The 24,085-nt window shown below is 32.9% G+C and overlaps 1 protein-coding gene across 5 annotated transcripts in view; it reads right to left on the bottom strand.

Moving 5' to 3' along the window:
- The window catches only part of LOC102807870 (sodium- and chloride-dependent GABA transporter 2), a 39,386-nt gene that overhangs the window by 13,872 nt on the left and 1,429 nt on the right, over positions 1 to 24,085 (bottom strand). For 3 of the 5 annotated variants that reach the window (XM_085497209.1, XM_085497211.1, XM_085497212.1), the window contains exons 1-3: positions 14,379 to 14,680; positions 4,383 to 4,514; positions 3,353 to 3,566 (exon numbers count right to left, since the gene is read on the bottom strand). In XM_085497209.1, the coding sequence (XP_085353335.1) occupies positions 3,353 to 3,566; positions 4,383 to 4,514; positions 14,379 to 14,601 (569 nt within the window). In that variant the 5' untranslated portion in view covers positions 14,602 to 14,680. Of the gene's footprint in view, positions 1 to 3,352; positions 3,567 to 4,382; positions 4,515 to 14,378; positions 14,681 to 24,085 lie in introns of those variants that run through there. The other 2 variants (XM_085497210.1, XM_085497213.1) reach the window with 1 other exon arrangement.

Here is a 24,085-nt window from a genome sequence, read left to right as displayed (position 1 = left end):
CAGTACCAGGGAGGTTGAACCAGCCAGTATGGCCAGTACCAGGGTGCTTGAATCAGCCAGTATATGACCAGTACCAGGGCGGTTGAACTAGCCAGTTTTGCCAATACCAGGGCGGCTGAACCAGCCAGTATATGACCAGTACCAGGGCAGTTGAACCAGCCAGTATGGCCAGTACCAGGCCAGTTGAACCAGCCAGTATGGCCAGTACCAGGGTGCTTGAAAAAGCCAGTATATGACCAGTGCCAGGATGATTGAACCAGCCAGTATGGCCAGTACCAGGCCGGTTGAACCAGCCAGTATGGCCAGTACCAGGGTGCTTGAACCAGCCAGTATATGACCAGTATCAGAATGATTGAACCAGCCAGTATATGACTAGTACCAGGGCAGTTGTACCAGCCAGTATATGACCAGTACCAGGGCGGTTGAACCAGCCAGTATATGACTAGTACCAGAGCGGTTGAACCAGCCAGTATATGACCAGTACCAGGACGGTTGAACCAGCCAGTATATGACCAGTACCAGGGCAGTTGAACCAGCCAGTATGGCCAGTACCAGGCCAGTTGAACCAGCCAGTATATGATCAGTACCAGGATGATTGAACCAGCCAGTATATGACCAGTACCAGGGCGGTTGAACCAGCCAGTATATGACCAGTACCAGGGCGGTTGAACCAGCCAGTATATGACTAATACCAGGGCGGTTGAACCAGCCAGTATATGACTAGTACCAGGGCGGTTGAACCAGCCAGTATATGACTAGTACCAGGGCGGTTGAACCAGCCAGTATATGACCAGTACCAAGACGGTTGAACCAGCCAGTATATGACCAGTACCAGGGCGATTGAACCAGCCAGTATATGACCAGTACCAGGATGATTGAACCAGCCAGTATATGACCAGTACCAGGGCGGTTGAACCAGCCAGAATATGACCAGTACCAGGGCGGTTGAACCAGCCAGTATATGACTAGTACCAGGGTGGTTGAACCAGCCAGTATATGACTAGTACCAGGGCAGTTGAACCAGCCAGTATATGACCAGTACCAGGATGATTGAACCAGCCAGTATATGACCAGTACCAGGGCAGTTGTACCAGCCAGTATATGACCAGTACCAGGGCGGTTGAACCAGCCAGTATATGACCAGTACCAGGGCAGTTGAACCAGCCAGTATATGACCAGTACCAGGGCAGTTGTACCAGCCAGTATATGACTAGTACCAGGATGATTGAACCAGCCAGTATATGACCAGTACCAGGGCAGTTGTACCAGCCAGTATATGACCAGTACCAGGGCAGTTGAACCAGCCAGTATATGACCAGTACCAGGGCAGTTGTACCAGCCAGTATATGACCAGTACCAGGGCAGTTATACCAGCCAGTATATGACTAGTACCAGGATGATTGAACCAGCCAGTATATGACCAGTACCAGGGCGGTTGTACCAGCCAGTATATGACCAGTACCAGGGCAGTTGAACCAGCCAGTATATGACCAGTACCAGGGCGGTTGAACCAGCCAGTATATGACTAGTACCAGGGTGGTTGAACCAGCCAGTATATGACTAGTACCAGGGCAGTTGAACCAGCCAGTATATGACCAGTACCAGGATGATTGAACCAGCCAGTATATGACCAGTACCAGGGCAGTTGTACCAGCCAGTATATGACCAGTACCAGGGCGGTTGAACCAGCCAGTAAATGACCAGTACCAGGGCAGTTGTACCAGCCAGTATATGACCAGTACCAGGGCGGTTGAACCAGCCAGTATATGACCAGTACCAGGATGATTGAACCAGCCAGTATATGACCAGTACCAGGGCGGTTGAACCAGCCAGTATATGACCAGTACCAGGGCAGTTGAACCAGCCAGTATATGACCAGTACCAGGATGATTGAACCAGCCAGTATATGACCAGTACCAGGGCAGTTGTACCAGCCAGTATATGACCAGTACCAGGGCGGTTGAACCAGCCAGTATATGACCAGTACCAGGGCAGTTGAACCAGCCAGTATATGACCAGTACCAGGGCAGTTGTACCAGCCAGTATATGACTAGTACCAGGATGATTGAACCAGCCAGTATATGACCAGTACCAGGGCGGTTGTACCAGCCAGTATATGACCAGTACCAGGGTGGTTGAACCAGTCAGTATATGACCAGTACCAGGGCAGTTGAACCAGCCAGTATATGACCAGTACCAGGATGATTGAACCAGCCAGTATATGACCAGTACCAGGGCGGTTGAACCAGCCAGTATATGACCAGTACCAGGATGATTGAACCAGCCAGTATATGACCAGTAACAGGGCAGTTGTACCAGCCAGTATATGACCAGTACCAGGGCAGTTGAACCAGCAAGTATATGACCAGTACCAGGGCGGTTGAACCAGCCAGTATATGACCAGTACCATGGCAGTTGTACCAGCCAGTATATGACCAGTACCAGGATGATTGAACCAGCCAGTAAATGACCAGTACCAGGGCAGTTGTACCAGCCAGTATATGACCAGTACCAGGGCGGTTGAACCAGCCAGTATATGACCAGTACCAGGATGATTGAACCAGCCAGTATATGACCAGTACCAAGGCGGTTGAACCAGCCAGTATATGACCAGTACCAGGGCGGATGAACCAGCCAGTATATGACCAGTACCAGGACGGTTGAACCAGCCAGTATATGACCAGTACCAGGGCAGTTGTACCAGCCAGTATATGACCAGTACCTGGGCGGTTGAACCAGCCAGTATATGACCAGTACCAGGGCAGTTGAACCAGCCAGTATATGACCAGTACCAGAGCGGTTGTACCAGCCAGTATATGACCAGTACCAGGGCGATTGAACCAGCCAGTATATGACCAGTACCAGGGCGGTTGAACCAGCCAGTATATGACCAGTACCAGGGTGGATGAACCAGCCAGTATATGACCAGTACCAGGACGGTTGAACCAGCCAGTATATGACCAGTACCAGGGCAGTTGTACCAGCCAGTATATGACCAGTACCTGGGCGGTTGAACCAGCCAGTATATGACCAGTACCAGGGCAGTTGAACCAGCCAGTATATGACCAGTACCAGAGCGGTTGTACCAGCCAGTATATGACCAGTACCAGGGCGATTGAACCAGCCAGTATATGACCAGTACCAGAGCGGTTGAACCAGCCAGTATATGACCAGTACCAGGGCGGTTGAACAATGCGTATTTGTGATTTTGACTCTCATCTAACAAATAATGATGTGCGTTCTGCAACATGCTGAGTTCATGATAATCATAATTCAGTTTGGTCTAAATTATGGAGTATCAAACAACAATATGAAAATTATATTTTTGTCAATAATGCATCATTAAACTTACTTCCAAAATTCTACTACAGGATCCACAAGAGAGGAATTCTCTCCAGTGTTGGTGAAATTTGTGGTGCAGTTTTCAGTGTTCCAGTCATTCTCACAGTGTGACCATGGCAACACAGATGTGAATCCATTAAACATATAGTAGAATGCCCAAGCTAATATGATGATGTAATAACAGTTACATAGTGACATTATAACGGTCGTAGCAAAGCCAATACCTGCCGAAAAATAAAATATAGTTCACAGTGGTTGTCATATGACACTTCAATCAATGTATGCTGGTAAAATAATGTGGATGGATTTGGTTTCGCAATCTTATGTTAGTGGGCAGATCAAGGCTTGTTAATACATGACTAATTTATTCGCTTACTTTCAGCTATGCAAATTAAGAAATTATCTCATGGTGTTATTTGTGATCTAACTAATAGCCAGGTGCTTTCAAACAGAAATTAAACTGCTGTTTAGCTGATTAATGTCAAATTATGTCAAAATAGCTCAATCAACAATTATGAATGAAAGGTGAAATTAGACCTGATCAATGCATTATCAGTAATATTACACATTATAATACAGATACATTTGAAAACCATTCCAAGACTACCAGTTACATAAAATACAAACTATATTCTGACATGGAAAAACTAATACACAAACATTGTCTAATTACAATGTATCTTTAGGGTGGAGTTTCTATTTTGACCCAAATTTAGTTCCTAATTATATACGCTAACCAAAATGATAGAATTCTATTATGCAATGTTAAATATACTTATAAGATTTAATACATGCAAAATCAACATTATAAGATATACAATGGTGTATCTAAAGCCAATTTAAGTGTTTAAGCAATAAGTAATGTCACTGAATATATAAAATGTAGTATCAAATAGTGTTTAGAGTTCATCTGCTGATCCATTCCAACTGAATTCTGTATGATAGAATGAAATTAAAGATTTCAAACCAAATGGATGGATTTTGATTATCAGAGCTTTACTTTGTGAAAGGTGGCACTCCTCGTGATGGAAAGGACTTACCTTGGAACAGAGGGCATATTTTCCAGCACATGATTCCACCCCGGCTCATAAACTGACCCAGTGAAACTTCCAGGAAAAAGAGAGGAATTCCAGCAAATACCATGCATATGATATATGGGATGAGAAAGGCACCTGAAACAAATAAATGACAGTTATACACAGTTGTAGTTGTATGGACTTCAGTCATATTACAGGCAGTGATAAAGGTATGAATTATTATAAATCAAGTACAAATTATTAATGTTATATCATCTATGTTTTCTCAATGTTCTAGAGACACTTAAAGGACATTATAAACAAAAGTTTCTTGGATACATCTTTGATTCTGAAAAAATAGACAAAGGGAACACTGATCCATAGTATTAATGATGTGTGTGCATTCACTTAAAGAAATGTAATAGCAATTCAGTTGTATTTTGTCAATGTTTTAAGACATTTGACATTATATTTACATACAACTGGGTGTGATGCCGTTTTCATCATATTTTGTTTCACTTTTGGGATAGTAAAAGTTGCCATGATTGATTTTTTTGATAAGAAATGTTTGTAAATGTGAATATGAGAAAAATCATTGATAACAGTAAATGCAGAATTGCACTCACTCCACTAACGACTCCATACAATACAAGTAATATCTCACTACCATTCAGATTTATGTTAACATATATACTGGAATTTCATATTAGATCACACTAGTGTTTATGTTGGTTGCATCTTCATTCAGTCAAACAAATCTAGTTAGTTAAAATCATAGTGCACCAACTTGTTATTAGCATTTTAAATTCATTAAATTGCGCATTATATAACAAAATTTAAATTAAATGCACCCTTAATGAAGAAACTGACAACTATATCTTTGATGTTGTATATTTAGGCCATTTCATACAGGTTTTCATAGTGTCATCCAAGATTATTGAGCCAGCTTTCTAATTTATATACACAAGGTTTAATCTAAACAGACCTACTATATTGGATTTGTCCATCAAATTGTGAAATGAACTGTGTAACATGTCGCTGACAGTTCATATTTTCAGGCTATCATGATATCTTTACAAACAGTATCATATAACTTTGTTGACATCATAGCATGCATAGTCCTTTGTGATTGAGATCTATTCTAGTGAACTAAGGTCCACATATTTTAGAATTATGCACAAATATTTCATGATAAAAGTATTACTAAAAGCATAATGTTTATGATCAGCCCAGTGGGTCATCTGTAAGCAGACATTAAATTCATAAATATAATGTAATAAAACAATTATGACTGCAGTATTACCTGATGTAATCAATCACCCAGACAGGTGACTTATTTTTATTTCTCAACAGCTTTCAGAATTATAACAATATCATGAACGCACATAACTCTTATTCCGTGTCACACATTGCATCATGGGAAAAAGTCCTCAGAGAAGACATAACTACAGGAACATTTGAAATATTTGTGCCATATTTCATCAATACACAGAATGGCATTTTAATGACATAGTACCCGTTGGAATTAGGGAAAATATTATTCATGCCAAAGTAATATGGACCAAAAGCATAGTTTGTAATTCAGGGTGAATAATTGGCTGGTCTAGTATCAATGAAAATTAGTATTAATTAGTATTAAATTACTCTTTCAAAATCGAAATATATGGTCATAAATTAAACAAGATATGCTATTCATGCATTTTATGTATCAAAACTGAATTTCCTTTGTCCTGGCTCGAGTACAAAATATAATAGTATGGTCAAAAAGCGAGATGGCCACCAGTCAGCCATCTTTGATCCAAATGTAAAACAAATTGTCATAATATGACTAACATGATTGGCTGCCAGTCAGACATCTTGGATTGAATCAGTAAACCACTGCATGTTTATATGTCCCTGATAAAGGACTAGGCACATACAAAAATTTGAATTGAACAGAATTGAGAAATAGTTAGAATACATTTAGTAGCAAATGAGCTTACATTATACAGAGGTTTTTCTGTGGTCAAATAAATATTATTTTTATTAATGATAAATGGTCCAAAAAATGTGATTTTTGGTTTACATGACATAGATCACCAGATCTGGAATTACACAGATCTCTAACTGAAGCTAACTTTCACCTGGTTCTTGTAACACATATCAATACTGGTAGGCTGGCAGGCAGGCAGGCATCAGGCAGGCTGGCAGTTCAATTAAATTTATAAATTTGGGCATGTTTTTGTCTCTAATCATCCAGTACTATTCCAAGATTTCTGAGTGTCAAATTAACATGTAGCCAAGATAGAATCAAATAAACTTTCACTGACTGCAAACACTCCGATGATGAGTCCGTGATTATCAACATTATCAATAACATAGTAGCCAGAGAAAAATTCTCTATTCCCAGCTGTAAATATTGTGATTAATATATTTTTATAATACTGTTAGTCAAATATTAAATCAAAGAAAGCTTAGAAAGAACTCCTGTGTGCTGAGAGTATTGAAGACACATTAAAAATTAATTCAAAATTACTTGTACTTGAGATATTGATGGAATAGCTGAAAACTATTTATGTAAATCAGGTAACTGATATGAACAGATTTTAGAGTAAAACTAATAAAGCCTGCGTAATGTATTATCTATGTACCAAGTTTCATTGAAATGTGATTAGAACAAAAAAACTAAGAAATATTATTAGAGAATTAATATGAACAAATTTCAACCCAAAATTAATCGAGCCTGTCTATTGTTCTAGAGCATTTATGTACTAAATTTTATTCAAATGTGATGATCATTAATTGAGATATCAGTGTTAATTAATTATTTTAATTAGGTGATTAATAAGCATAAATATTTACCAAAAACTAATTGGGTTTCTGCATAGTCCTAGGGTCATTGAAATGTAATGATGAATACTCTATAAAAGTTTCATTAAAATCAAATTAGTAGTTCTTTATATATCAGTGGAACATTCATGGAAAAAATTAGCTAATTATGCGAATTAGGTAATTAATATCCACAATTATTTACCCTAAAACTAATCAGGTCTCTGCATAGTCCTAGAGCACAGTCCCTCTATCCCCGGTCTGGAAACGACTACCATTCTTTTGTCTCGAACCACGGTGCGGGTAAACAAACCATTCACACCCGGGCCGAAGGAGTCAGGAAGTCAGACAGATTACAATACCGTCAAAATATTCATTAAAATTACCATCATGCAAAGCGATACCTCATTGTATGACTTCACTTTGACTTCAAAATCAGGCAACCACAATGTAAACAAACATGTAAACAAAATTATCACTATGAAATTTGGGTTTTTTGAACCCTGATACGCATCACAACCAGCCTACCAACTCATAAACATCCAGTTCCTGCAATGCAAATATTAATATAGGGAATTATGCAAATTAGGTAATTAATATGTAATGATATTACACTAAAAAAAGGTCTGTGCAGTGTCCTATGATATCTATGTACCAAGTTTTATTGAAATGTGATGATTATTACTTGAAATATCAAAAGCTGAAAATTAATTAATTATGCAAATTAGGTAATTAATATGTACTGATATTACCCTAAAAACTATCAGGTCTGTGCAGTGTCCTATGACATCTATGTACCAAGTTTCATTGAAATGTCATGATTATTACTTGGAATATCAAAAGCTGAAAATTAATTAATTATGCAAATTAGGTAATTAATATGTACTGATATTACCCTAAAAACTATCAGGTCTGTGCAGTGTCCTATGACATCTATGTACCAAGTTTCATTGAAATGTCATGATTATTACTTGGAATATCAAAAGCTGAAAATTAATTAATCATGCAAATTAGGTAATTAATATGTACTGATATTACCCTAAAAACTATCTGGTCTGTGCAGTGTCCTATGATATCTATGTACCAAGTTTTATTGAAATGTGATGATTATTACTTGGAATATCAAAAGCTGAAAATTAATTAATCATGCAAATTAGGTAATTAATATGTACTGATATTACCCTAAAAACTATCTGGTCTGTGCAGTGTCCTATGATATCTATGTACCAAGTTTCATTGAAATGTGATGATTATTACTTGGAATATCAAAAGCTGAAAATTAATTAATCATGCAAATTAGGTAATTAATATGTACTGATATTACCCTAAAAACTATCAGGTCTGTGCAGTGTCCTATGATATCTATGTACCAAGTTTCATTGAAATGTGATGATTATTACTTGGAATATCAAAAGCTGAAAATTAATTAATCATGCAAATTAGGTAATTAATATGTACTGATATTACCCTAAAAACTATCAGGTCTGTGCAGTGTCCTATGACATCTATGTACCAAGTTTCATTGAAATGTCATGATTATTACTTGAAATATCAAAAGCTGAAAATTAATTAATCATGCAAATTAGGTAATTAATATGTACTGATATTACCCTAAAAACTATCTGGTCTGTGCAGTGTCCTATGATATCTATGTACCAAGTTTTATTGAAATGTGATGATTATTACTTGAAATATCAAAAGCTGAAAATTAATTAATCATGCAAATTAGGTAATTAATATGTACTGATATTACCCTAAAAACTATCAGGTCTGTGCAGTGTCCTATGACATCTATGTATCAAGTTTTTTATTGAAATGTCATGATTATTACTTGAAATATCAAAAACTGAAAATTAATTAATTATGCAAATTAGGTAATTAATATGTACTGATATTACCCTAAAAACTATCAGGTCTCTGCAGTGTCCTATGATATCTATGTACCAAGTTTCAATGGAATGTGATGATTACTACTTGAAATATCAAAAGCAGAAAATTAATTAATTATGCAAATTAGGTAATTAATATGTACTGATATTACACTAAAAACTATCAGGTCTGTGCAGTGTCCTATGACATCTATGTACCAAGTTTCATTGAAATGTCATGATTATTACTTGAAATATCAAAAGCTGAAAATTAATTAATTATGCAAATTAGGTAATTAGTATGTACTGATATTACCCTAAAAACTATCTGGTCTGTGCAGTGTTCTATGATATCTATGTACCAAGTTTTATTGAAATGTGATGATTATTACTTGAAATATCAAAAGCTAAAAATTAATTAATCATGCAAATTAGATAATTAATATGTACTGATATTACCCTAAAAACTATCAGGTCTGTGCAGTGTCCTATGACATCTATGTATCAAGTTTTTTATTGAAATGTCATGATTATTACTTGAAATATCAAAAACTGAAAATTAATTAATTATGCAAATTAGGTAATTAATATGTACTTATATTACCCTAAAAACTATCAGGTCTGTGCAGTGTCCTATGATATCTATGTACCAAGTTTCAATGGAATGTGATGATTACTACTTGAAATATCAAAAGCAGAAAATTAATTAATTATGCAAATTAGGTAATTAATATGTACTGATATTACACTAAAAACTATCAGGTCTGTACAGTGTCCTATGATATCTATGTACCAAGTTTTATTGAAATGTGATGATTAGTACATGAGATATCAGTGGAAAAGCCAAAAATTGATTAATCATTATGCAAATTAGGTAATTAATATTGCACAGATTTTTATCCAAAACTAATCAAATGTGCGCATATGTTCAGAGCATCTATGTGCCAAGTTTCATCAAAATCCAATGAGTGGTTCTTCAGATATCAGTGGAACAATCATGGAACAGCTAAAAATCAGCTAATTATCATGCAAATTAGGTAATTAATATGCATGTATTTTTACCGAAACCTAATCAAATCTGTGCATTGGCCCTGAGCATCTATGCACCAAGTTTCATCAAAAAGCAATGTATGGTTCTTGAGATATCAGTGGAACAGACACACACACAGACAGACACACTTACTGCAAAGATCGACTTTTTGTGCTTCGCACACAGGAGTCAAAAAGCAGTATATATTCATTATTTTCAATATGTATACAACAACTACAATGTAATGCATTCAGTCACATTGTTTTGTTATGTACATGTAATTGCTTTCAGACTGTCTATACATTAGTACTTTTTCACACCAGTTTGAATACTTGCTGAAAGTAACAGTTTTGTGCACCATCTATTCCCAAATTTAAGTGATGTGATCAATTGTGTTACCATGACGGCATGAATGACCACAGTTTCAAATTTCATTCCACCACTCTATCGTATTCTAAGCTCATTCAGTCTAATTTTAAATGGTAGTCTTCTACAAATATTTAATTACACAAAACAATTTTAAAACATTCCTACTAATACTATCTGATAATGCCTTTTAACCCAAAGTATTATTTGCAACCTCTACTTACTATTTATATTTCAATGAGAGGGGGATGAAAGATCAAAATGCACATATATATTCACCACTCTTGACCACTTTATCACATCACCTGTCTACATTTGTTACCATGGAAACTTTCAGCAGGCTATGTGTTTGGTATTGGCTCTACGGTATTATAAGCACACCAATGTCTAAGTATAATTATATTACTGTTAGTCTTTAGATTTAAGTTCTCCTTTCAACTCCTGGATGCAGATGTCTTGGTACGTACATTAGTCTGACACTAATAATACCAGGGGGATAATAATGATGATTGCATTTTTTATAACATTTTTTCTAGAAACATTTTCGCACATTCACTCTCAGACAGTTGAAAGAAAATATTAAAATAATGAAATGCGCCATCAATAACTCGAATAGAATCACAAGCAATTAAATTGTCAATTACGGCATAATGTGATGTTATTAAATCTAGCCAGTCAAAGTAAAATTGCTGTTGCATGGGCACTTTCTACGATAGTTGAAAACAATATTGTTTCACAGGAACTGGAAAAGGGCCTGTATTACAAAGATAATAAACTGTTTGATAGACTTGACATAACAAAAGTGACTATTACCGATAGTAATGTAATTAAATACAAAAGATAAAAATAGTTGTCTGAAAAAAAACTATAAAAAATAAAGTTGTTTCATATAATTGGAATAATTAGATTCCATAATTCCATAATGACATGCACATACAATTTTCCTCTCCAATTATAAATTTCAAAAACATTTTTTTTATTGAATTGTTAATATTTATTCTACAACTTAAATATCAGTGAATATAGTTCCATTTTGCAGAGCAGGTCTTAATTTCTATCATACCAATTGAAGCATGTACATGATGTAAACACTGTGGATAAAAGACCACAAGTTGTTAGGTGTGTGCTTTGAGTAATATGACCCCCACCACATGGTAATAACTGCCCTGACAAGAATCAACACATGCTGTGGGCGACATTTATCTGACCATATCCAGCTGATTTTAATTAGTTAGCAGGATCAGTACATTGAAATATATGCCAATAGATTTCCCAGGGTGTGAAAAGTAAACTTGGCCCAGAGGGGAAAAACATACCTTGGTACAAGGGGTCACTTAAGATGAGTTAATTAAACAAGATATACAATGAAATATAAAACTAACCACATGGAAGAGCCACTTATAGTCTGGCCAATCATTTGACCATGGTATTTATTTTATTATTTTTAATGGGTTTTTATTGTGATCTATGAGGACTAGTATTAAAGGTCATTGAATGCATATTATTTTACAGTTTTTCTCAACAACAAAAAACAGATAGACAGTGAATGAACCAAAAAAGTTCATGTATTGTTGACTTACAATTAGTTGTAGACAGATTTTGACACAAAATTCCACTGCCATATGTGTTAAAATATGCACAAATGTCAAAAATACACTCATTCTACTTTTGTTGTTCGTATGAGTATTATAGTTTATAAATCATAAAATATTTAGGACTATGAAAATGAATAAGTTTCTGAGTCAGTTTTATATAAATGTTATCCAGTTGGTTGGAACAAAATAAATAATATCCCTTGACTGCTTTACAATAAGCTACAGAGACAAGATCTCAAGCATAAATTCTACTGTATCATAATTAGCAACCAGAGAAATCTCAATCTCTAATTATCTTTTTATTTTAATTAGTTTATCAGTCACTGCACATATAGCAACTGACTTACTGAAAGCTTGGATTTAGAGAAATACAGATGGGTAGAATGCGTTAATGGATTATGTGATAGAAAATCATAGAACTATGGTTGACATGAGAGTAATGTTATCACGTCTATTTCACGCAGGATGAAAGTGTACTCGTGTACTTATTGTGCAGATTATATTCAGTGACTTTGTAAGATAATGAAAAAACAAATTACTTCTTCAAATGTCCAGCATTAAAAATTTATATATTTATATAAAAATGACTTCACTAAGGCCATGGAGGCAATGTATATGCCTTACAATTTCAGTAAGTCAATTTCATACTGTCGCCTCTAGCAAAGTAGTTATTGATAATTTTTTTTTGTCAATCTTAGATGTTAATAACCTTCAAGATGTCATCACTCCATGGGAAAGCTGGATAACAGGAAATATCTCTATTTGATGCCCAGGAGGTCTACTGACTGATGCTGAGATTACAGCATCAAAGTTTGATCAGAATTTGCATATCGTATGAACAGAAATAAGTGGTTTAAAATTGTGTCTAGACCTAACATTGAAGTTAGAGACGCTTAACACGATAGTATTTTCCTGCAGACATTTCAGTAAACCATTTAAGTACCAGTATTTTGGACTATATATATAGTTTCCCATATGTACTGATCAACATTTTGGATAACACATAGGAATGAGGGATTATTTTGAGAAAAGTGACAACAATTTACTACAAATGGTTAAAGGGGGTAAGAAATGAAAATATTAGTGCAAAAATGTAGTTACTGTCTGAAAATAAAATACTAAATATGTTTAAAGCAGGGGTGTCATCACCTGTACATGCGTCAGATGGCCATAGCGCGTCATTGTTTACAAACAATCGTCTACCCATGAGCCTTTGCATTTTTAGCTTGTGTTGTTATCATCATGTGCAGATGACGACCCTCCTACTTTAAATTATCAAACCAACCTAGTATTATTGACATTAATAGGAAATAGAAATAAGAATTTTTATTTCTTTTAGATACATCTGGGAAAAACATCACTCACTTTTTTTGAAAGTTACCATAGCAACCTTTAAGATAAAATAAAAATTCTTGAGCATCTTCTCTGAGCTCATGATACAACCAGGATTACATTTCAAGACTTCTTTAACTCCAGTAATACGATATCATTTCATTAATACCATTTAGGGCCTCTCTTACATGTCCTCGCCAAAGGTAACTTTATATGTGGTTTTGGAATTATTTAATTACTCACACATCTTAATGTTGTACAATACAGTTTCAGAAAAGTCTTTGGCGAGTTTTTTAATATTTAGACTGCTTATTGAAATATAAGGTCATATGTGGTAAAAAACTAATTTTTGAGAAAAACATTATATAACAGATTGTGAATTATGGGAAAAAGTTAAACTCGATCTGTAAACAAATATTTGTAACTTTTTCAAACTCAAGGTAATTAAACAAAGTGTCTAAAACAACATTTTGAAAAAATTAAACATGGGGACTGCAGTTTCATTAATTTTCCCTATGTTAATACATGGATGATAGGACAACTCTTATGCAGTTCTAATAGGTTGAACTAGGCTGATTTGAATTATATTGTTTTTGTTGTTAACTAACATACAAATATGGATTTTAAGATACAACAAAAGTTTTATTCAAAGTAATACTTTTATTACAAGTACTAGTATCTAATACTTGTAAAAGTTTAAGTGAATACTTGTTAGTCTCTCAACTCACAGTTTAACTTTAGAGTCAGTGTTTATACAAGCAGAAAGCATTCAGTACACTTTGTACATTGTTCACGTTAGACAGCTTTGTTCATTTAAAGCACAAACCTTTCAGATGAAAATTCAAACATGGAACACACATGGAGTCACACAGTCCTGTACAGTGTATTTTGTGTCATCAAGTGATTTACAACATACATGTGTCTTACCATTGAACAGCAAAATGAGTTGGAAATATGTGAGTATAATTACGGTACTATTCAATAGTGAAGACTAATTAGAACTGATAACAGACTACTATACCTCCTCCATTCCGGTAACACAAATATGGAAATCGCCATACATTGCCAAGACCAACAGCAAAACCAACACAAGACAGAATAAATTCTATTTTATGGTCCCAAACAGGTCGCTCATGCCCTTCATCCATCTCGGAATCTTCTATGTAATTCCCATTCATTATTTTCTGTTTCTCTGGTTGAGGCTTCACATCCATCTTTTCTTTGACAGATTCACTTTGCATCATGTATTTGTATCCAATACTTTAGAGAGAGTAATCAACGCAGTGATGGCAGAATGCAACGGTCCTGGTTCTCAATATCAGTTATTTCTAACTTGTGCAGGAGACTGACAGCACAAGGTGATGGGAGATTCTATTTCTAATGAAGGGGTGTTGTGTTCACTCTCACTATAGTGAATACACAAATCGAATTGCCTAATTCATATAACTTACAAAACTCAGTAATTCATGAATTAGTATTAAATAATTATTATAACTTTGAAAATAAAATAAAAACTGTCAATACTTAGAGAAAAAACATAGAACATGCGTGCCTCTATTTCATTACACTGATGTAAATATTTTCCCTCTGTGATTTAGGATACTTTAGCTAAGTGGTTGTTTAAGAGTGTGGTGACTTTATATTGACCTTTGACATTTAACCTCGACCTAAGTGAATCACAAAACATTACCAACATTAGTACAATGAGAGCCGTGGAGATAATAAATATTACATGTATTATTCATTATCTCCCAGAACGATGACCTTAGATAAAGACAACTTTCAACACTTTTTTTTCAAAATTAAATGTTGTTTTTCGGTTATATCTTAAAAACTGAATGACATATACAATGGGTACCACAAATCCTTGTTAAGATTTGTAACTATTTATAAACAACAACTATGTACCTATAGGCTATCGCACTATGACATCACTTGTTTACATTTTTGCCAATCAACAGGTTATTGTGTGATAACAAATTTTACTCACTGAACAGCAGTAACATGTAATCTGCTGAAAGAACATTACATGTGTATAGTTTCATTAACAGAGATACATACATGTATATTTAATACCAGTTAATAGCAGCAAACAACAAGTTATGTTACCATCAGGTGTGTACATGCTTACAAACAAGTTATGTTACCATCAGGTGTGTACATGCTTACAAACAAGTTATGTTACCATCAGGTGTGTACATGCTTACAAACAAGTTATGTTATCATCAGGTGTGTACATGCTTACAAACAAGTTATGTTACCATCAGGTGTGTACATGCTTACAAACAAGTTATGTTACCATCAGGTGTGTACATGCTTACAAACAAGTTATGTTACCATCAGGTGTGTACATGCTTACAAACAAGTTATGTTACCATCAGGTGTGTACATGCTTACAAACAAGTTATGTTACCATCAGGTGTGTACATGCTTACAAACAAGTTATGTTACCATCAGGTGTGTACATGCTTACAAACAAGTTATGTTACCATCAGGTGTGTACATGCTTACAAACAAGTTATGTTACCATCAGGTGTGTACATGCTTACAAACAAGTTATGTTACCATCAGGTGTGTACATGCTTACAAACAAGTTATGTTACCATCAGGTGTGTACATGCTTACAAACAAGTTATGTTACCATCAGGTGTGTACATGCTTACAAACAAGTTATGTTATCATCAAGTGTGTACATGCTTACAAACAAGTTATGTTACCATCAGGTGTGTACATGCTTACAAACAAGTTATGTTACCATCAGGTGTGTACATGCTTACAAACAAGTTATGTTACCATCAGGTGTGTACATGCTTACAAACTTTTGACAATTCAACTTACATTGTGCTTGACATAGTCTCAAAATCACTGTGACAATAATTATTTCTCAAGCTCAGCAACATTGTCTTGAGTATGAGTATGATGTTACAGGTAAAGTTTGAGATATTGTTGAAATCAATTATTTGTCCGAAACTGATGAAGCAACACGCACTGATTCATTGGAGGGGGGGGGTCAACAACCTTTATTTTTTCAACCATTAATGATCAATATATTAATATTATTAAATTAGGATGCCTTTGTGGATTATCTTTATTCAACACATTGCCTGAAATCTACAGAGATATATAAATACAGTAAAATCAGAATCCCTTCAAAATACGTGCAATTCAATCGGGAAAGGAAATGGGATGTAAACATCATAAATGTGTAATTCGTGAAGGCCAGAATGAAGGACAATTTTTACCTCAGTTTTACGAAGGTCATATAAGGTCACTCAACAACAAAGTAAATTGTAACCTGTAATATTAGTTGCTGAAAAGTTTTACAATTTGATTAATTTCATGGAAGTCACATGATCACATAGCAAAAATATTTTCTGATTTCCAAGAGTATGAAAATATTTTCATCACAGTAACTTTGGTCACAGAACAATCAAAATATTGATATTACTGTATTTTCTAATTATTAAAAAACAATATATAAAATCAACTACAGTACAATTAACTGCCATCCTTTCTCACACGTACACCTGTAAATCCCTAATTATTCAAATCCAGCCCAACCCTTACAATAAATTCAACAATAAATGTTTTACATGCCCTCTTTTAAAATTCTTCCACACCTTGATCTCAGCTAATCCTATAAAATCTACAAGGCTGTTTCTCATAATCTTCAAAATACTTATCAGGTTATGGATTGGCTGAGGTAGGTAAAAAAGTAAACAATGTTTTCCCCGTCATAGTTGCTAGGTTAGAGTTTTCAATATTTTACAAGAAAAACCTGGTTTATATTAAATCTGGTATTGTTTATATTGATTATTTTAGCTGTAATTTATATATGCTGAAAATTAGGTCAAGACACGCAATTCATACTCATTGATTTTAATATTTGCAATGTATAGATTACTCCATACGAAACATACCTTCTTTCGCTGCATTAAATTTGTGCTTTAACATTTCAAATTAAATAAATTAAAAGTAAGAAATAAAGTATTCCATTGTAATATATACTTATATGTGTGAATTCATTTGCATCAATATGACTTGTTGATTGTTTAGTTTGCAAGAACTTAGGGAGTCCACAACAATAACACATACTAAGTTCTGCAGTACATTTGATTATAAGGACTCCCTAGATTAATTTTTATAAATCAGTTTTGGACATAGATTCATAGATTTTTAGATTCAGAATGATTATGTGATTTATAATACATCCAAAAGAACGTTAAGTATCAACCAAAGACGAGCTGCATGTAGGTCAATGTTTGTGTCTGCCAAGCACGGTTAATTTTTTAGTAATCTTGCATGGCTAAATACAATGGTATTTAATGTACAAAACAGTATTTCTACTCACAAGTGTACAATTTCATGGAAATTAAAGAAAAAAACATGATATAGCCTTAATTCTGTTGAACTAAAATTTTAATGAAAATAATATTAAAACCGAATAAGCACACACTTAAGTTAAAATGTTAGGATGTTCATACTATGTACAAGCAAACAGCATTGGGACAACTAGAAATTAAAAATCTGGCAGTTCAAACTTTAATATTCAAAACAATGTAGACTTTTTTTGTCTTGTTTTTGAGAAAAAATAATATGCATTTTTGGCACAGTGAGATACATGATTTTGACAACAACATGCAGATTTAAATATCACTCATGTGAAAATAAAGAAATCAATTGATTGGTTTTAATGTGACATACAAGGTAATTAATAATGTGCACATTAGCCAGTATGAACACAGTATGCAGGCATAAAGACATTCATTATAAGACGTCTGAATAAGAAAACTAATGTCTTTAATATATTTTTACCTATAAAGCAAAATCTTTAGGGATTCAATTTGTGACAGTGATTGATAACACTAGACATAAAAGATAACTATAACTTATTACGCATCTCAAACTAGCCTATATCATTCAATCATCAAAATTGAATCCTGAATATATCTCTTTTTTCACTGGTGATTTGTACGACAATAAAAACTGATATAAGATTTGATCAGTGTGGATTCTGTAAAATTGAGAAAGCTATATATCTGTATTGCCTGAGTTTATACATTTATACTAATAAAACCAACCTAGTTTAATAAAATATGCAAAATATTTATTTGCATTGTCAGCTGTTGTAGTTCTGGATATGATACCCACAAGACTCTGTAATTTGAATTACAAACAGATTGAGATGATTTTAATTTGGTATAGGGGGATTCTGCAATACTAATACAGTAGTATGTGATGGGCTAAAATGTCATAAATATTAAAATAACACAGCATCATATTTTGTTTAAACAATCAGTTTTAATTTTACAAGAGTTGTATATATCTCAATATCTCATGGAATGCATATTTTAATTGCAACATAGTGACTTTGTTCTGAACTTTGATGAATCCAAGTGGGGAGAAGATATGAAGTTAAAATCAAGCCTTAATTATTATAGAAAATTAAAAACTAGATTGAAAAGTGAGAAATATCTTTGAAGGAGCACAGTTAAAATTCAGAGCAAGATTATGTACTCTCGGGTTAGCATACGAAAAAAGATAATGGGAAAATAATAGTTAATTTGTGTTAATTGTGCAGCTCCTGTAAAAGTGAGCCCATGCTTTGAAAGGGTAGCAACAAATAAATAAATAAATAAATAAATAAATAAATAAATAAATAAATAAATAAATAAATAAATAAATAAATAAATAAATAAATAAATAAATAAATAAATAAATAAATAAATAAATAAATAAATAAATAAATAAATAAATAAATAAATAAATAAATAAATAAATAAATAAATAAATAAATAAATAAATAAATAAATAAATAAATAAATAAATAAATAAATAAATAAATAAATAAATAAATAAATAAATAAATAAATAAATAAATAAATAAATAAATAAATAAATAAATAAATAAATAAATAAATAAATAAATAAATAAATAAATAAATAAATAAATAAATAAATAAATAAATAAATAAATAAATAAATAAATAAATAAATAAATAAATAAATAAATAAATAAATAAATAAATAAATAAATAAATAAATAAATAAATAAATAAATAAATAAATAAATAAATAAATAAATAAATAAATAAATAAATAAATAAATAAATAAATAAATAAATAAATAAATAAATAAATAAATAAATAAATAAATAAATAAATAAATAAATAAATAAATAAATAAATAAATAAATAAATAAATAAATAAAATAATCTATTTTTGATTTTGAGATAAAATTAACCTTGGGCATGTTTGTAATACCTTCAATATGATAAAATAATTACACAAATGTTGATGGTGAAAATATATACGAACATAAGGGAACCGGAAGGGAATCCTATTTATTTTTAGTATGATAGGTATTCCGTCTATTTCATTCAATACATGTAATAATAGCCTGGAGAACTTATTTGACCTTTGACCTAGATAATTTGGGTTTTCTAAACCTTTCTTCGTGATTGATGATAAAAGTCTTTTTCCTTTCAGATTATTTCTTCTTGATTGATCATAAAGGTCTATTTCTTCTCTGATGACGTACAATAACTATCAATGCTTAGTATCAACTTCATCTTTTAGTTTGCCAATTATTCAATACAGCGCAAAATTAGATTACTGCAAGCAAGAGTTTGTGGCATTATACAAGAGTTTGACTAAAGCTGAAATTATATATCAAAGTAAGCATGAAAGCATTCTTGGTTACGGTTTGTCAAACTAAAAGGTATTAAGCCATTATTATATGCCTAGTTCTATAACCTATTGAGATTACATTACAATAATGTTTGTTGTGGACTTGTGTTATTCTTCTTAAGTTATTGTACTTTGTTTGACCCTTGCCCTCTCCACCTGATCAGTGGAAACACAAAACCAAATAATCGCAAAACATATATGCTGAAACGTGCGATGGACAAGAAAAAGAAAAATTATGATATTTTACAAATAACTTTATTATTGTACTTTATTAATGTACACTGAAAAAATAATAGGTCAGCTAAAATATTGCTTTCGTTTTCAAAGTTAGTTTACTACAAATTTTTACATTTATTGAGTGTAATTGTGACCAGAAAAAAGTATGTTAATGTGTCAAAATCCTATGATCAAATTTTACCAATGTTGGTACATGCATAACCATGTTGATAAGCATGCAAATGCAAATTCCTCTGATTTGAAAATGTGAATGCATCATGTAATCCCATAGAGATGGTGGTTTATCTGAATTTGTTTTCACTTTCACTGCCAAAGTTTGGTGCAACATTTTGTACATGTTTTTGTATTTTTCTATAATTTTTTTGGTTAATTGATTAAAATGCTTTGGTGTTCAAACAATTAATAATCACCAAAATATCTCTTCAAGCTGGACTCTGAGGGCATCAATAGAGTTTTGAAGGGGGCTTGGACTATCATATATGCAAAATATTTTATGTTCTGAATTTGTGTTAATTGTGGGAAATACTAGTATATACAAATTTAACTGCTTTCCAAACACTGGCAATCATTTCAGCTTCCCTTTTGTGTTTTGAATTTTTTTTGATGCTTATATCCAATATCCGTGTCTTCACAATTCACTTCTGCTCTGGGACACAGTAATTCAAAACAAGGCAGACTCATGACAAATATTTTTTTCTACAAAGTGTACAAGTTCAGACAAATATTTTACATAATACATGTAGTCCTGAGACACCACTAAAGCTCTACGAATGCTCTTAACTTTACAACCTGCAACAGTACAGTGCTTTCCTCCACAAGACATAACAACTAAATTATGCATCATAAATCCAACTTTTTAGTGCCATTATGTTTTGTAAGTTGCGTGTTTTAATATCCCCATCAACATTATTGAATGGTAGGCAGTTAAAGCAACTGCTTTCTTCACATTTAAAGGTCTATAAACTCAACTAATTCTCAAAAACACACCTTTTTCTCTTGTATAGATTTTAATGCCATTTCTATGTTTATTGTGTCAGTTAAAAACATGTATGTCACAACATTTTTTAAGGGTTTCCTTTGTCAGAATTTTGGAAGGAATGGAAGAACATAAAAATAAAACCTGACGATTTTAGAAAACAAAATGGCCAAAAGTTAACCTTACTACTTTTTTTTTTTAAATATACATTTACATTATATCGAGTTCTATATAATAACAGTACTGCAAAAACTAAAGTTAAGAAACACTTTTTAGATGGAATTCATTAACTTGATATGTTGTTTATCAATATTTATATTAAAAAAACTAAGTCTTATGAAACATGATGTGTTGCGGCTGCCGTGCTGCTTTAAATAACCAGGGGGCAAACAAATGTTGAATAGGTTTAGCACCACCAAGTGTTCAAGTCAAATAAACTTATGTCCAGATAGTAGCATGATGAGCAGAGTGATGCTTGCTGAAGACAGAGGCAAAACACTGAGTTCTTTTCATGAACTTTCATTGGTTACTGGCATCCTTATGAAAGGCAAGTACGTAAGACACAGGTAACTAAAGTAACCATTATAATGTTCCATTGGGCCAGGATTTTGGCCATTGATTGAGTGATGTAACATTTCAAGCCCCCTAACCAATCTGTATACTGCAATAAATTCATGTCTATTCAGTCTGTCTATATTATATGTACTTCACAATTCAATCTGATTAAAATCTGATGTAGTGTACGGGCTTTAATTATTTTGGCTATAAACTTATTTTAATTTTATTTATATTACTTTTGTTATTAATGCCCTTTTATTTTATTATTTTACTTTGATTTTGTTTTTGTGATTTTTTTAATTTCGCCCTACATACATCGATGTATGTAGGGCGGAATTAAAAAAAAATCATAGTAAAATAAAAAGGCATTAATAACAAAAGTAATAAAAAAATAAAATTAAAATAAGTTTATAGCCAAAATAATTAAAGCCCATACACTACATCAGATTTTAATCAGATTGTTCACAATTGAGATTGTTTTAGTGTTTCTCACTAAGTGAAAACAGCCAAATCCAGCAACCTTTCATCATATTCTTAAGATGTGGTACTAATAAAGTTGAGGATGAATTTCACTTTCTAATTGATTGTCCACAACAAAAAGAATCAAGAATCAGCACAAACTTCAAATCATCATTTCAATATGATAGATAACGAAGCAAAGTTTATATATATTATGAGCAACATACATATACAACTGGCAGTTTATATTAACGAAAGTGCCATTTTTTAAACCAGTGTCAACAGAATAATTATTTTCATCTCTTCTTTTTGTTTTTCATTTGTTCTATTCAAAATGAATAATGTCAATAAAGTTATTATTATTATTACATTACCACTAGAGGGCAGTATAATACAAGGGATAGTTGCATATCTGGTGGATGTTACTGCTTGTACCTGTACTAGTGTTTGATATGTATAGGCATAAATTTTGAATCCGTACATCTAAATATGTTTATAATATTTTAATAAATCAGTCTTTTTTATGACTTTCATGTCACTGTAATTTATTCCCATACGTTGTGCAGATTTCAAACCTTTTGAACTTCAAGGCTATTTTTATTCATATTATTATACTCTCTTATAGCCAGTATTTTGTCATTTAAAGTTAAAGCCCACACATAAATTAATTTTAGAATTTATTCATTTTGCAATAAATTGTCTCGAATTGTGGACTGGTTACATAGGGTCAAAAAAACCACATATTGTGATTGATGGGGTACTGTTTGTTATCTTCAATTATTTCAAATATCTGGGTTTTGAAAAGTGTCAAAACATGTAATTGTCTTCGATTGAATTGTTCTAAAAAATATGTCACTTGAATTAACATACAAAGCAGTAGGTTCGGACATAGACCCTGTAAAAGTCTTTTAGCGGGTCTATGGTTCGGATAATGAGATTAGAATGCTTTCAAACGGAAAATAAAATATGATTTTCTCAGTTTGAACACGACACAACAAGTACAAGTAGTATGTATAATTAGTATGGAATATGAAAACACATAAAGAACACAGAACATTAGAAATGGAATGTTAGAATATAGGCTCTTAAATTAAAAGCATCCTGATATTCTGTTTCATGTTATTATGGAAAAACAGCTCCTTGATTGTACATAATAAACCAATGAACATTGTCATGCAATTTATGACAACTTTCTCAAAATTATGAGTATGCCTCGATCTACCTTAATAGGCAAACATTGTTAATAAAAAAGAATGTACAGAGTGTTCATGGTGGCAATTGTATTACAAGCTTGACAATAAGGCAAGAATGCGAGGCTATTGTGATCCACCGTGCTCTGTACTATTATTCATTGACAAAAAGGCCTTCCGGCGGCTTAGTTGTACCGGTAGTGTACTCAGAATTCAGTTGATATAAACATGTACAACATTGTCAGTTTCATTTCATTAATCTTAATCAATTATCGATAGTTGATTTTGAAAACAAAGGATTATTTAGATTTCTACATCATATACTGTGGGTGTACGAGTGGAAGGGGCAGCCAGTTATGATGCTGACCAATCACACCAAGGTCAGGTCATGCTCTATTGACCAAACAGAATTGTTATTTTGGTGGCTGAATAGAATGCAGAAACATGGGCGTTGGGTCATTATGTTTTTTTTTCCATTCAAGTAATGTAAATGAACTGTCATGAATCATTAACATTCAGTATGAATGTTATTTTAAAAAATTTGGTGACCCTGGATAAATCGCTTCATTTGCATACCGATATTCATTGTGAACTTCGCTGGATTGAAGCCAACTAAC

The sequence above is a fragment of the Saccoglossus kowalevskii genome, chromosome 3 (assembly GCF_978046115.1).
Source record: "Saccoglossus kowalevskii chromosome 3, keSacKowa6.1, whole genome shotgun sequence".
Classification (NCBI taxonomy): domain Eukaryota; kingdom Metazoa; phylum Hemichordata; class Enteropneusta; family Harrimaniidae; genus Saccoglossus; species Saccoglossus kowalevskii.
The sequence above is the reverse complement of the archived record's forward strand: the minus strand, read 5'-3'. Positions and strand labels throughout refer to the sequence as shown.